General features: G+C 47.4%; 1 protein-coding gene across 1 annotated transcript in view; it reads left to right on the forward strand.

Annotated features, from left to right (window-relative positions):
• Nucleotides 1-402: 402 nt before the first annotated feature.
• The window catches only part of SYT17 (synaptotagmin 17), a 39,522-nt gene continuing 24,314 nt past the window's right edge, over nt 403-15,610 (forward strand). The window contains exons 1-5 of the mRNA XM_064461230.1: nt 403-804; nt 4,120-4,137; nt 5,526-5,674; nt 10,740-10,888; nt 11,315-11,934. Of these exons, the coding sequence (XP_064317300.1) occupies nt 790-804; nt 4,120-4,137; nt 5,526-5,674; nt 10,740-10,888; nt 11,315-11,934 (951 nt within the window). The 5' untranslated portion in view covers nt 403-789. The remainder of the gene's footprint in view (nt 805-4,119; nt 4,138-5,525; nt 5,675-10,739; nt 10,889-11,314; nt 11,935-15,610) is intronic.

Below are 15,610 nucleotides of genomic sequence, written 5' to 3' on the forward strand. Positions count from 1 at the left end.
CACTCGCTTCTTACTCCAGTTCCTCATCTTTTCTTGGGAAGACGTGAGTATGTATGTTTTAACTTAGTTCGTTGAAGCTCATAAAACAATTGCATCCCTGCTGCAACTCTGGTGTGCTTACAGCACCTTCTCGCAGAGTGAGCCCTTTTGGAGTAACACGCTGCTATAAAAACTGCCTTATCAGGCAAGGCCACCGCTCTCGCACCCGCTGCCGCCGCTCGGCGCGTACGTGCTTCTGCTCCTACGGCTACCGCCCCCGCCGCCGGCGGCCCCGCGGGGGCCGTGCCGTGCTGGGCCGCCCCCCGGCTGTGTCCCCCGGGGGCCCGGAGGGGTTTCCAGCCCTGAATTTCCGCGCCGGGCCCTCTGGAGGTCAGTGTTTGCCCGCGCTGCAGCGGACCTGTTGCACCCGCGGCTCACGCCGCGCCGCGCAGCCCCGCGGAGGCTCCGCGGGCAGGGCCGGGCAGGAGCCCGCCCGCTCGGAGCCTCCGCCAGCCCCCTCGGAGCGCAACCCCCCGCACGCGTGTTCTGCCCACCCGATCAGCCGAGGGGGGCGGCGGGGCGCGGCAGGTCTCCTCGCCCTGACGGCGCCCCCGGCCCCCGCGGTGCCTTGCGCGGCCGCGGAGGAACGGCGGACCCGCTCCTCGCCCGCGGGGTGCCGCCGCCGCGCCCCCCCACCCCACCCGACCCCACCCCACCCGGGGCGGTGCCGCACCGCGGGGCGTACCGCTGGTGGAGCGGCGCGGCGGGGCCGGAGGCGCCGTGCGCGCCCCGCGGAGCGCCCCGCGGAAGATGGCGTACATCCAGGTGGGTGCGGAGCGGCGGGCCCCGGCGCTGAGCGGGGGTGCGGGGGTGTCTGGGGCGTGTGCGGGGGAACCCCTCGTTTCGCCTGCGGGACGGGTGCCGGTGCCGCGGCGGGCCCCCCCCCCGCCGGTGCTCCTTGCCCGGTGCTAGTGCGCAACTTCGGGTTAACTTCTGGGGAGGAGTTCCCGCCGGCGGCCCCCGGCGAGGGGGTCAGGCGGGGCCGGGGCAGGAGCGGGGCTTGCAGCCCCCTGCCCGCCAGGCGCCGGGGTGGGAGCGGGACCCCACGGGGGCGGCCAGCAGCCCTCTCCCCTCTCTGCCGGGAGCAGTGGGGTGGCCCCGGGTGCGGGGAGCCCGGCCCGAGCCCGCACAGGACTTCTTGCGGGGGGGGGGGGATGTTAAACCCCGCGGGCAGACCGAGGTGCGCCGGGGGCTTAATCGGCCGCTCCAGCCTGGGCACAGCCCAGCAGGGCGGGGGGCTCCAGCCCTCGGCGTGATGGATGGGACCCTCCCCACCCCCCCGCTCCGTGTCAGGCTGAATTAAAATTTTGGGCGGGTGTAAATCCTGCGCGATTTCCCCCCCCCCGGCCCTGCAGCTCCCAGCCGCCTGTTTTCCATCAGTAGCTCCGAAGGCTGCCGCCCAGTTTTGAGATCAACCCGAGCGGAGCATCTCCAGCTGCGCGGGGAGTCCTGGCGCTGGGGCGTTCATAGAGATACCCGCTGTCAGCGCCCCCCGTGACCCCCCGTCCCGCGGGGCCGTGCCCACCTCCAGCCGCCCCGCCGTGCCCCCACGGCCCCTCTCCCACTCGGGGCAGAGCCGCGGCGGCGCCCGGAGGGTGGGAGCGGGGCGCGGCGGGCGCTGCCCCTGGGGTGGGGGCTGGAGCCGCCTGTGGTGGGGTGCGAGGCTCCCGGGGCCCCTCGGCTCGGCGGGGACCTCGAGTGGGGCCGGCGGGCCCTCCGGCAGCGCCGATGTTGGGGCGCCCGTGTGTAAGGTGGGGGTGTCCGGGTGTGACACCTTGTTACCCCCACACTGTGGGGTTGGTCAGGTTGGGGTGCTGGGAGGCCACCCACGGGTATGTGGCTGCGGCTGTAACTGCAGGGGCACAACACCAGCGGGGACCCCACCCTGCTGCAGCATCCCCGGGGACCCTGCCACGGCAGGTTGTTGTAGCTGGTGCCTTGCCCTGTTTGTGACCAGTGGCTGTGCTGCTTTAGAGCAGGTGACCCTCCCAGTGGGCCTGGGTGGCCTTGGGGTGCTGGGCTCCTGCAGCAAGGTGCAGAGTGGAGTTGTAGCCCTGCCTTGCACCTGATTCCAGGTGAGGGCGTGCGCCTGGGACAGCCGCAGCTGGCCGGTGGTGAGGGTGCACTTGTGGCTGGGGGCTCCCATCAGGGTTGTCCTCTGCTCGTCCTGCTTGGGATGACACAGCAGGGCATGACGGTGTCTCCCTGACCTGGGCCAAGCCCTTCTCCACTCTGCTCCCTGGGATCCCCAGCACCCGCTGGCTGTTGCATCCTTCCCTAAACCACTGCCCTTCCCCAGTGCTGACCATCTCTCCCACTGTGAGTGAGGAGGATGCACACAGCTGGTTGTGTTTGCTCTCCTTTCATAGGCCCCTGCATTTAAGCCCTGTTTAAGCCATGGAACTGGCTACTTGTTTACCTCTTCTGCACCATAATACTTATTTCTGTCCTCCCGTTTCCTGGTGGAGATTTGTGGGTGGTCGCAGAGGCACTTTGTTATGGTCCTTGTGGGACCACTGCCTGTGCTCTTGGGGCTGGTGGCACACAGGAGTGTTTTCACATCACTGATGGCCAATCGTAACCAGGAGGGCTGTTTGACACAAACCTGCCGTGCATCCCTGTGGGCCATTCGGAAATGCCACTTCCTTCGAACAGCATGTGCTTACGGCGTTCGATCGTGTGGCACAGATCCAGCTGCTTTATTTTAGAGCAATTTAAATATTCTTGTTGCAGCTTTGCTAAACCACTGTAGCTGTGGGTGCTGTGCTTTGGCTGCAACTTTGCATTAATAAAGAATGATAAAACCATTTAAACCATTTAGGACTTTCTTAAACAGTTGGTCCATGGGTATCTGGTAATCACTGTCTTGTCACATTGCAGCATTTCCAGTCTCTTAATTTGTGCTTCGAACAAGTGGTGGCCTTTTCACCAAGTGCTGGTTTCTGAGAAGTTTAAAAGGGAGGCTTGGGCTGAAATGTGGTCCATGGGAGAGTTCTTGAAACTAAAGACAACGTCTGCATCCCAGCTTCTTTATAAAACGCTGCTCTTCTCCCTGTCACGAGCGTAAAGCTAGAAACCAACTTCTGCATGTGGAATAGTAGAGAAGAGGGTGGGGGGTTGTGTGATTTTTGTTTGTTTGGGATTTCTGTTGTGGTTGGTTGGTTGGTGTTTTTTGTTTTGTTTTTTTTTTTTAAAGGGATTCCCTCTACAGACAGCCAGGACAATTAGGAAACTCTAAGACATTAGATAGAAAGCAATAGGAAAGACATTTCAGCAGGCATTTGAAATACTACTAAGTCTCCAGTTATCAACGAAGTGGGTCAAGTATAGTGCTCCAAGGGTGGCTTTGTGAGTAAAACACTGGCTTGCGATGATTTCTTCCTTTGCTGTAGATTTTCTCTGTGACTTGGGGGAAGTGGCTGTAGTGCAGATTTTTGAACTGGACTGCCTGACTCCAGTTTTAAGCACTTCTAGTTGTTCTGTTCTTCAAGTCACATCTGAGGATGAGACTGAAGATGCCCAGCTACCTCAAGTGATGTGTACATAATAGAGTGTATTCTGAGTCTGTGTCCCTTCCTAGAAATGTTGCTTTTAATGAGTTGGCATTGAAACTGCGTTGTACGGGCTGAATCTGGAGGACAGCTTTTTCTTCCCACTGTGGCATCTAACTGGAAAATTTGGATATGGTTTGCTGTCAGCAGCAAGTAGTTGCTGCAGTTAGAGACAGGTTATTAAAGAAGAGAAAATAAGTGATTGCATGTGGTACCCTTTTAGCAAGTTAGCAAGGAGCAATGAGCAGGATTTTCCTGCTCCAGGATGAGTTTGGGAATTTCGCTCCTGGGGAAGGAGGAGCAGAGGGAGCTTGCTGGGGAGGGACTGAAAACAGCAGAAGCTAATGCCTGGTCAGGAGACCTCTCCTTCCTCTAACGTTTTCAAGGTACAGTCTTGCCAGAAATCCAAGCTCATCCAGACTGGGGCATGTCATGGCAGAAAATTTAAAGTTATTTGAGCATTGTTAACCTGTTTTTGTCTTTTTCATTTTGTTCCCCTTTGCTTCATCTTGGATGTCTAAAAGGACAGTTGGAACCAATAAATGAGGTGAGTTAATCTGATGATTCACTCTCTGCTCTGTCTCCTCACTCCATCCTGAGGGTATTGTCTTATATTTTCCGACTCTTTACTGATGTCCTAGATATAAGTAATGCACCGCATTTTGGGCTGGTAATTTTTTTTGCAATGTTCAGATTTTGCTTATGGAAAAAACTGTGTGTTTTACTGGAGCCAAAAGAAATGTTCCTATGCAGGTCTGTGCTCCTCAGATGAAACCCTGTTGTGTGGTATGATAGTGCCCTTGTATCTGCACACTTGTGAATACTGAAAATGTCTCAAGTATTTTGGGGGGGATATCTACAGAGAAGTTCTCATGTGCTTTATTTCTTCAGCTTATTAGCTTATTAGGAACATTGCAAGGTCACATACAATTGTAAAGTGATTCGACCCTGAATGTGCACGTGCTGTGCTCTGGCAGCTGCGTGTCTCCCCCGCCCATGACCGTGGAGCGATGCCCTTTGTTAGCGGTGTCCTTGTGCTGCTTAATGAGCCTTCTTACAAATCACAGAAGTTGGAGCTGGTGTGGGTGGGAAACGGGCTAAGGTTTGGCTTTCTGCTCCTCCTGAAGCGTGCAGGGCTTTGAAGTGGAGGGAGGGCTGTAGGGATGGCATGGAAATGGGGCAGCCGCCTGTTGACCCTCTGATGGGGTGCTCGCACCCTGTGGTTGTAACGGCAGAGGAGCACTGTTATAGGTGGTGCTGCCAGCGCCACCATGGAAACCTATGAAATGAAATACTTTTCTGGGTCAAGTAACTTCTTTAAAAAAAAAAAAAAGGGTCTTCATTAAATTAATCTTCATAGCAGAGGTGAGGCATGTGGATAGCATGCTTTTGCTTATCCATTTCAGTGGCAAGTTTGTTGGATTGTAATGCTGTATGTGCATGGATCATGCAAATATTAAGTGCCGATAAATCTACAGGGATGAAATGTGTTCACATTACTGTGTTAAGATTTTCAAATTAAAAAGACCCTTGCTGGATTAAGTCAGAGCTTTCATTTACCTTCTGGTTTTAATTCCTTCTGTTGTACATTTGCTGATCTATTAGTTTGTTGATGTGCGTGAAAGAATAAGCATGTTTCCACTCTAGCATATTACTACGCCATAGTGTTTTGTAAATCACCCTCTTGCCAACCTACATAATAATACATTGCTACTAGAGGGGAAATACCTGCAGTGAATGCTTATTTTCCTGCCTTGTTATAGCATCAGTGAAGTTGGGCTGGTAACTGCATAGCACTTGTCTGTTGATATAGATGGAATAAATATAGTTCTTAATGTTCTGTTGCAGAAACACAAACATAAATACAGCTGAATGTTATTTTTCAATAGCTACTGATGGGTTGTAATCTTGTACTTTGGTTTCCAATGGCTTCAGGGTCTGCTTGCAAGAATCTCGGATCTCTTGCTGTGCCGGTGGACTTGTAGAAATTGTTGTCAGAAGTGTTTCGACTGTAGCTGTTGTCAAACAAATGAAGATGAAGTTGAAATCCTGGGACCTTTTCCTGCTCAAACTCCAGCCTGGCTGTAAGTTTAGATGCACAATTTCATAGCTTTAACTGAGGAGCAGGGCCGTTTAGCTGCAATGAGAGTATTGATACAAAATGTCGATAGGACATTCAGAGGATCCCACATAGAAAGGAGGAACCTCTTGCTGAGGGTGGGAATGTAGGCTACTCAATGGCAAGGTGAAAAAGGGCAGCCCTGTTAGCTCAAATCTTAAGGTTAGTCTTTGTAAAACACTTTTCTGATGAGTGAGACAGATGTTATTTTGTGAGCGAGCATAGCTACCTGATAACTGGTTTAGCTGCGCCCTTTTCCAAAGGCGCTTTTCATCTTCAGTCCTATTTCCTCTTCAAATGGACCAGCCCTTTGGAGCACTTCAACTTAGCTGAAATGCTGATGAGGTTGCTTTGAAACATTTTCTTATCCTAGCGTGAAGGTGGTTATCGTATAGGCAGGTGAAAGCCGTACCTCGTGCATGCTCTAAAGCGGAAATTCATCTTAAGTTTCATTTAGCAAGACTTGGTCTCCTGCATCATCTTAGTATTCTTCAAGATTTCCTCTCGAATCATTAAAGAACAACAGTGGCAATGCCGGGTTTTATCTGGGGCTTTGATTAGTGTTTTTGCAAATCTGTTACAAAGAAAGTCAGTGAAGTCTTCTCTGTTTTACTCCATTTTGAGTAAATTTGTGTATTTGCAGCACAGAAGTGACTCTGTGGAGGCATTAGTGAAACCAAGAAGGGAGCAGAGCTTTCCTCTCTTTTTAGCGTCTGCTCTGTTGGCTGACCTGGACTGTCTTCTGTGAGAGCAGATTGTTTGATGGACACAGCCTATTTAGTACATCATATGATGCTCAGAAGTTGGTACCTAGGCACAGAGACTCAGATAATTTTGTCTGCTTCTGTGAGTACCTACTGTTATTCTGTGTCAGGTCTGGAAGGTCCATGTCTTGGTGCTGCAAGAAATAAATTGTCCTATGTTTAAATCACAGTCTTGTCTATATACTTTTTTGAATCCATGTAGGATAGCATGGTAATTAATACTGAAGCAATAAAAATAGAGATGTTCACGATGTGTTAGAGTGGTTTTTAAATGTGGAGCAGCATATTTAAGTCTGATATACACCCAGAAATGGATTCACCTGCAATTAATGGGAAATGGAAACAAAATCAATGATAAATAGGGAAGCATTGCGCACAGGAGAACACAGTGATGAGGTTGCAGTATTGGATGTGGAAAGATTGCTGCAGGAACAATTGCATACTTGTGAACAAGTAGCTAAGCTTGATGTGAGAGGATGCTTCAGTGTCCTGAGGAGCAGAAGGGTCATCATGTGTGTTTGAGGCTGTAGTTTTTGACTGCTGGATCCATCTGTCTGGCTAAAGGGACTTTGAAAGCATTGAAGCTCTGTTCTTTTGTTCTCAAAACTCAGATGTATGGTGACTTTGCAGATGAGCTGGACTTTGCCACAGGCAGAGAACATTGAGACCTTCGGACTCATAAAATGCTCTCTCCAGCCTGTGTTGTTTTCTGCCAGTCCTGCTCTATCTGAAAGCCTCTACAACTAACTTACTGGAATGGCTGTAAGCAGAAGACAAAGTGCTCTGGAAAAAAAAAAAACAGTTCTTCAACCATATTGTACTTTATGCTGCACCAACTCAAGCTAGCAGCCCTGGGTAGGGTCCCTGGAACCCCAGCCTAGGTCATGTGTCTATCTTTCATTCCAGCTTCAGGTGATCTGGTGCAGTTAGGGTCTCCCTGTTCTGCTCTAGAGCTGAGAGAAGGTGAGTTCCCAGAGGTAATGTCCAAGAGGGGCACCAGGTATCCAAGAAGAAAACATATGAGAGAAGTAGCTTTGGTTTGTGAGGAGGCATGGATGTTGCTATGCTTTGGGATCACTGAAGTCATCATCTCCTCTGGCCCTGTTGCAAATCCTTTATCTCTGTGGATGCCTGTTAACACACGTTAATGTGGAAGCTGGAGATCAAGCTTTGCTTGCTTGAAAAGGCCGTTGGCTCCTCTTCTTGAGCTGGGATGGACCCAGGATGGTGCCAGGGAAGATAGTGATGCTTTATGCTTCCAGGATGACTTTGTCGGAAAGTGTTGAGGAAACCCAGAAATGAGTTGAGTGAGGAGGGTAAAGAGAGCAGAGGAGATACAGGGAGGGAAAGGAGCCAAGGGGATGTGATTGAGAGGAGAGGGGGAGAAAATGAGCCTGTAGAAGGACAAAATCTGGAAGATAAAGAGGAAAGGAGAGTAAAAGGCAGGAGGCAGAAATGGTGTATTTCGTTTGCTGATCAATAGGAGGGCTATGCTTTTTATGTGTGCAGGTTCAAGGTGGAAATGATCCCATGCAGCCATTGCTGGCTCAGAATTCAGAAGCTGAAGCATATTTCTATTTTCACTGTGTTGATCTTATACTCTTAAATCTCTGTATGTGTTTTTTGGAGGTAGGAAACAATGTCTGGAGTTAGATGTGTGAGCAGAGTAAGGGTTTGGAATTGGTTTCAGAATAAGGTGTTTAATGGGTATGTTTTTAAGTGCTCAGAGATCTGTGTATGCCAATTGACCCCTCAGCGGTTTTTTTTTTTTCTTTTAATTTTGAAAAGGGGGCTTCGGATTCAGTGGAAACCCCTAAAATGGAAGATGGATTTGACACCACCATATTCTGCATTTAGCTGCATGCATTGAATTTGGGAACAAATCAATTTGTTGTATTCCCTGCTTGCAGCCTTAAAGTGTTTTAAAAATAGATCTAGGTTTTCAGCTGAGATCTTTCCATCTTGCCACTTCTTCGTGGGCCCGGGACACTGGTGTAATGCAGAGTGCAATTTGTTCCTTCCTTACCTCCCCACCCAGTCCCCACGAGAAAACTGTTTTTATGGTCTTCATTGTCCTACTGGCAAACATCTGAATGCCCGTGCTTAATAATCCATCTATTATTTTTTTCCCCGTAAGTTTTCTCTTTGGCAGCTCTGAGACATCTCTTTGTCCTGGAAATTCAGGAGGGGATGTTAAAGCTGCAGGTTTAATCTCTTTCTCTTGGGACACTGTTGATTTTTCTCACTTCCTGGATTTTTTTACAGTGGCAACTTTGAAAAAAACATTCTTACTGAAGGGACTCTAACTGTATCGACCTGAATGCATGGTAGCTTCTTGTTATTCCATGAGGAATGCTTGCATCCTGGTCTTTGCAGAAATGGGCTGGGAGCGAGGGTGTACGTCAGCGCTGCCTGTTATGGAATATTCTACATAAACCCCAAAGATAAACGGTGCATGGTCTGTGAGACTGAATTGAAATCAGGATGCGACTCCTCTTCCCAAAGGTTTTAACAGAAACAGAACTGCTCTAGCCAGAGCCAGAGTTTATTTGAGGAAAAATTATTGTGGCTCAGTAGCAATTTCCTTACTAAAGGTCATCTGTATGTTATTAACTCACTATTATGTTTACCCATTGTAGAACATCCTTAATGCCTCTCTTCCTGATTCCCTTTTCACCCTGCCTTCTCCTCGTTCTGTGCATTTGCTTCTCAAATGCAAGTATATCCAAATGCTACCTATGATTGTGTAGACCCACATTTAGGCATGAAAAAGCTATTTGTGTTCCAAGTACTGATTATATGTCAAACTGCATGATTTGGACTGCCTTTAATGGGCTGCAGAGTTGTGCAAATATTGTATACCCTTTTTAGCGTAGGGTTTGGTTTTAATTATTAGCAGACGATTTTTTAATGTGGATGAGTTGTGTGACTCTGGGTGGGTGAGATTTGCATGGATCCTGCTGTGAACTTTGTGAGTTTGGATAAGCAATTCCAGTTTAAAGCTGTTTTACATTAGGGGGGCCTTTTCTGTGAGTTTACTGCTTTTTGCAGAATAATTTTATTGCACTAGTCCAGCCATTGGTTACTAAAGCAAATGATTCAACATATTTAGTTTATACCCAGCCAAGCCACATATGTCGAAAGGGTGAATCAGGAGCAAAACTCACACAGTATTCCTCTTTGCTTTGCTCATTTCATGCTGATGCTTTCCTTGTGATCTGCTGCTCTTTTTTGGAGTACTCTGTCTCATGGGTTAGCCAAAGGCTTATTTTGCGTGATGCACTACACAGCACATTGTGTGATTTCATTTCCATCGGCAGATGTCTGCCAGCCGCTCCCCTCTGAATGTGCAGTTGGAGAGTTTCTCTCCTCTACTTATTGCTCTCTGTTTTTGTTCTTCTTTCGGTCAAGGTTGGGAGGTCCTGACTGCTTTTGTGAGCCACTGCAGCTGTGACATGTTGAGTTGTTTAACCAGAACATTGTTTTATATGAAAACATATATATATATGTAAACTGAAATGGGAATTACACGTGGACTTCTTTATGATGCCAGTCTTGTGTTGAGTCTTCTCAAACATGCTACAGCTCTCACTACAACTTGCTTATTCAGATGCTGCCAACTTCCCTGCTCCCACCGAGACCCCTGGGCAGTAAAATTACTATCTTGTGAGAATTACCTCTGCTTTATAGAAGTGGATAAAAAGAAGCCAATTATTTAAAAAGCCATGTCAATAAATAGCTGTTAATTAATTGTATTTATAAGATCGAGTTTGAAACCTTAGTGGTGTACCTGCAAAGCAATATTTTACTGAGAGAGGTGTGTGGTAGGTTTGAGATGTCTGTGTGGTAGTTTCCCATGCTGGTTCATTCCTAGTGAAGGCCATGCTTCCAAAGTGTAGCTGTGAATTTACAGCAATAAGCTACTGTTTGGGTTGTGTAGTTTGTGGGTATTTTTTTTCCTTTTTTCTTAAAGACATATAATACTTCTGATGAACATCTGAGTCACACATACCCGTGTGGCCTGTGTCATGCTCTAATACTGATATAACTCTGTTTGAAAGACAGGCAGAAAGATAAAGAATCTGGTTTTTTACATAGGTCTGAAGTCAGTTGCTCAGCCTTTTGCTTGCCAAATAGATGAGGAGATACCCTGCAGTATCCAGGGATGTGCACCCAAGATTAGACTCAGAATACCAAAATGCATCTTTATTCTGTATATACTCCTTTTTCTGGGTTGGATCACACAAAGGTATCTCATTGTAACAGGATAAGCAGCCAAAATGAGGACAAAGATGGAGACTCCGATAATACAATCAGTGAGCTGCCTCCCACTCTTCAGGATGTTTCCCCTGACAGAAGGCGGTCATCTTCAGATGCGTCACGGTCCACTTACAGCCTCACAAGGCGGATTTCAAGTAAGGTCATCCTTCCAACAGTAATGTAACTCTTGTGGGGAAGAAAATCAAACTGTAGTGCTTGCTCTTTCATCTTTTAGACAGGGAATCTAGTCAAGTTGAAGGTACGTTGATTAAAATCTCATCCTGTTCTGCAGGAGCACAATGGAAGGGGCCAGTGCTGTTTTTCTTGCTGAAGCATGTGCATGGTAATTAGACATGAAAATGGTTGGGAGGGAAAAGTGTAGCTGAGCTTGCACTTCAGTGTAACTAAGGGTGCTATTAATTGTTGACAATGTAATGGTGAAATGTCCCTCCGGGGACCCTGCTGTGCTGGGCGTTGCCAGACACGGAATAGCTGTACCCAAAGAAGCACAAGTTGACTTGCACCTGTAATGGCTTCAGCTGAGTTTCTAACAATCGTATTTGTGCATTTCTCTCATTTAGGTTTAGAGTCGAGGAGGCCAAGTTCTCCATTAATTGACATTAAGCCTATCGAGTTTGGAATAATAGGAGCTAAGAAAGAAATAGTTCAGCCAACTATCCTGCGAAAAACCTATACCCCAGATGACTATTTTAGAAAATTTGAACCAAGACTGTACTCTCTTGACTCGAATAGTGATGATATGGACTCCTTGACGGATGAGGAGATCTTATCAAAGTATCAGCTGGGCATGCTGCATTTTAGCACTCAGTATGACCTGTTGCATAATTATCTAATAGTGCGAGTCATTGAGGCTAGAGATCTGCCTCCTCCAATTTCTTACGATGGTTCAAGGCAAGATATGGCTCACTCCAACCCCTACGTCAAGATCTGCCTTCTTCCTGATCAGAAGAACTCCAAGCAGACCGGAGTGAAACGCAAAACGCAGAACCCGGTGTTTGAAGAGAGGTACACATTTGAAATCCCCTTTTTAGAAGCCCAGAGAAGAACTCTGCTTTTAACCGTAGTGGATTTTGACAAATTCTCACGCCATTGTGTTATTGGCAAAGTGTCAATGCCCTTGAGTGATGTAGACCTCGTGAAAGGTGGACACTGGTGGAAAGCCCTTGTGCCTAGTTCTCAGGTAACAGAATTTATCAGATTATTGCCACAATTTTTGTTGCTTTTTTTTTTGTGCGGTTCCTTTGCTTGTTGGCAAGTAACGCAGTTTCTAATTAGTCATTGTCATCTTGTTAATACAGCATCTGCTGGGTTGAAATAATATTGGGCCTGTAACTGGTCTTATAGCTAACACTGTGAGGTAGAGGAGCTGTCCGCTTTCATATTCAAAGGAGGCGGCATGACAAAAGATCCTACTTCAACTCTTAACGAAAATAAATCAAGACTGCTTTGGAGGTCTGCACCTTTTGGAAGATTTTTCTTGTCACTGCAGTGACCTGCATCCATTTGCAGACGCTGCAGTGACACTGCCCCATCTGAGTCACCCCTGTGGTTGTTAACGTGACTGTACTTTGGGTACCTGAGTTGAACCACAGGTGCCGGTTCAGTAATAAATTGATGCAAGAAAGTGTATAGAAGACAATCTCTACAGACTTACGGCATGATGCATGAGCAAAAAATTGCAAGGTAGTGGTAGTTTATTTTCATCATGTCCCTCAAGGAAATAAACTTGCCATAGAGTTTGTCTCATGTAAGTGGCACGTTGCATGCGTGCAAGTTTGAGCATGCATTTTGGACTAGATTCAGCCATGAGATGGTTTGGGACGACAAGGTGTTAGAGGGTCTGGGGGCTTCCATGTCTGTTCTTAGAATAGGGCCCCAGTCAGTGCCACCTGCTCTCCAGCCAGGAAAAGAGCTGCCCAATGGGAAAATCTGAACTTTGCAACCAGGAATGGCAGTGAGCTACCAGATTTGCTACTAGCCATTATCACCCACATAGCTAGAGGCATAGGACCCTGTAAAAAGCCAAGTTAAGGGCTTGGCATGAGCATTAGGCATTTGTGCTAAGGACAGGAGTACCACTCAAGGTCGATATAATATGATTGCCTCTCCCAGTTCCTCACCAGCTCTGGGATTGCAATTTCTAAGTTTTAGAGCCTTCGCTGAATCAGAACACTGCGTGAACTTGGATGGTTCACAGTTTCTTTGATTTTTATGTGTTCACAAGAGGGTGGCGTGGCCAGAGGTATTAGACAAGATGAACAGTAAATTCATTGATCTCACTGCTGATTTATGGTGTGTGTCCAAGAGTCTGATTTGGAGTGGAAACTTGTGATCAGACACTTGTGGAAGTAAAATCCACTGAGCAGTGTTTCCGGGCAAAGTCAGCTGGGTCTGCCCCTGCGTTGCCCCCTCTGTGTGCAGAGGGGCTGGAGAGCGCTTTTCCCTCTTGCTCAGACCTTCTGCAGTGTGTAAGGGAGAAGATGATCAAGGCCCCTGGTAACTACAAGAGAGCCCACTAGATTTGCTGTAATAGAAGTAGGAGTGTCATGGGATTAGCCTGTACATCGTTTGTGCAAAAAGGAAAGTTCTGAAAGTCAAAATTGTGGGGTCCCTGAGTGTGTCTTTATGTAGGTCAGGTCTTCAGGTCACTGGGATCTGCTTTGCTCAGTAGAGTGGCAGTGTTACACAGCTGTGTTATGAAATGGCTCATATGGAAAATGAACATAAATTCTTGGGCTCCCCTCACTGCCTGGGCCTTTTCCCCAAATGTTTATTTACAAATGCCTGCAACAATTTTTTTTCTTTTCAGTATTTGTGGTTCATCACAGGCTCTGTATCTGAGGACAGAGCTCTCCTTTTTGCATCCAGTTATCCTCCCGTGATTTACACCATGCAGCCTTGCTTTCCCCCATTTTTGCGTGATAAATACTTCTCTGTATTATGTATCTCTTTATTGGTAACATGGATATGTTCCACAGCTAATACAGACCTTGATTAGACGAGATCATCGCTGCCTTCATGTGCCAAGCTCGGAGCCAGCCCTTCCTCCCTCCCTCTCCAAAGTTTCATTGAAAGCTGCTGCTGTTTTCAGCAGTGCTGTCTGCTTCACCAGGATTCAAGATAAATTATTTATGCAGAAATTGGCATTTCTGGTATTTATAAAAGGAACGAGAATAGGAGAAAACTCCCTTTGAATGGGCAGGCCTTACAAGCATTTGCATTTATTTAGGTGCTATCATATGGAAAAACTTAATTCAAGCAAAAAGTCCTTCACACCTTGATTACTGAATTTCCTTGGTTTTGGTCTTTTCATCCTTCCTTGTTCTTTTTGGCTGGACCTTAGCTGACAGACTGCAACTGCAAAGAGAACAACATTACTTGTACTAGGATAGCCAGGGAGGATGTTTGGTATCATCTTCCTATGTTTTCTTGGTGATAAGATTTTTACAGTTCATTGAATAGGGTGTATTTTCTTTTAATAGAGGTTAAAGTTAAATGCATTGATCAAAGGGTTAAAATAAGTCCTGGAAGAAGGAAAACAATAAAGCTTATTACTTTGAAAAACTGCATTTTAATCTCTTTCAATAACAGTGATGCTTGTACTAGAAATTTGTGGTTTTTTTTTTTTTTGATTGCTAGTTTGAAGATTCTGCCTGTGGAATGATAGCTTTGACATGTTGGCAATTTTTTTATACTTCTCACTTTTTTTGCTTGATCAGTTGAGGGACAGACAGCCCTTATTAGTTTCTTGTTGGATTGAACCTGAGTCAGTTCTGATCATGAGTTGATGAAAATTTTCCAGGCTGGGTTGGCAGCCCCAGGACCCCAGCGATAAAGGTCATGGTGGGGAAAATGCTGAAGCAGGTGCTTGGAAAACCGGTAACAGGCAGGAGAGAAAACCAGACAGGCATAGACGTGACATGTAAAGATGACAGACACAAAATACCTGATTTTTTTTAAAAAATTTTTTTACTGGCATTTATAGACAGAAACATGATGAGCTGGAGAAATGGGGGAAAGTGAATCCAGATGGCACGAGCTGTGGAGAAGGTTTTTCTCTCTGTACTGGTGGGAGTGGGATGGGGCAAAGTCTGTAGAAGAGCAGAGAAAGCAGCCTAAATGGTATTGGCTAAGATGAACATCTGTTTTGCATTTGCTGTATCCACCTGGAAGCCATTGCCATGGAGTGTGCTGATAAAGGCAGGTGCTGAGTCCTTGTCCTACCCTTGTGCTGAGCCCCATCAAGCCCAGAGCTGGGACACTGCCTCAGTACAGGACTGTCCCGGCATGAGTGAGCCCTGCTAAAAAAGGTGGGTGATGCCAGCAACCTCTTGGTGCCCGTGGCTTCGGCAGGGACAGGTGGCTTTCTCCCAGGCTGAGGCATGGTCCAGCTTCTGCAGCTGATGACTCCATTGCCTCTACTGTGAGCTAGACCAGGATAAGCTCCTTAGGGCTGTGAGATGGGGTGTAGAGCTCCTCAGTGGGTAAAAGTCCACCATCGTTAATAGCAGAATATCTTCATTACCACCCCAGGGAGTTGCTTGTTAACATAGAGTTGCCTGAGAACTTACCTTGGGTGTAACAAGGTGGGCTCTGCAGCGTTGCCAAGCCCATTATGTCAGGAGTGGGTTGTCGAAGAAACGAACTATGGGTGAGAAATGTACTGTCCCCTCAGCCTTGAGGAATCAGCACAATAAAACACTTGATGCAAAGATTCAGGCAAAAGACCGTATCTGTGCGTAAGTGCTTTTTTAGCTTGGATCATGTGTTCAGCACTTGGTGGGATTGAGTCCAAAGTGGAGGCATAGGGGAGCTGCCATCCAGTACATGATCAGAGCCAGCAACTAAGCAGAAGG

Source organism: Phalacrocorax carbo, chromosome 10 (assembly GCF_963921805.1).
Source record: "Phalacrocorax carbo chromosome 10, bPhaCar2.1, whole genome shotgun sequence".
Classification (NCBI taxonomy): Eukaryota; Metazoa; Chordata; class Aves; order Suliformes; family Phalacrocoracidae; genus Phalacrocorax; species Phalacrocorax carbo.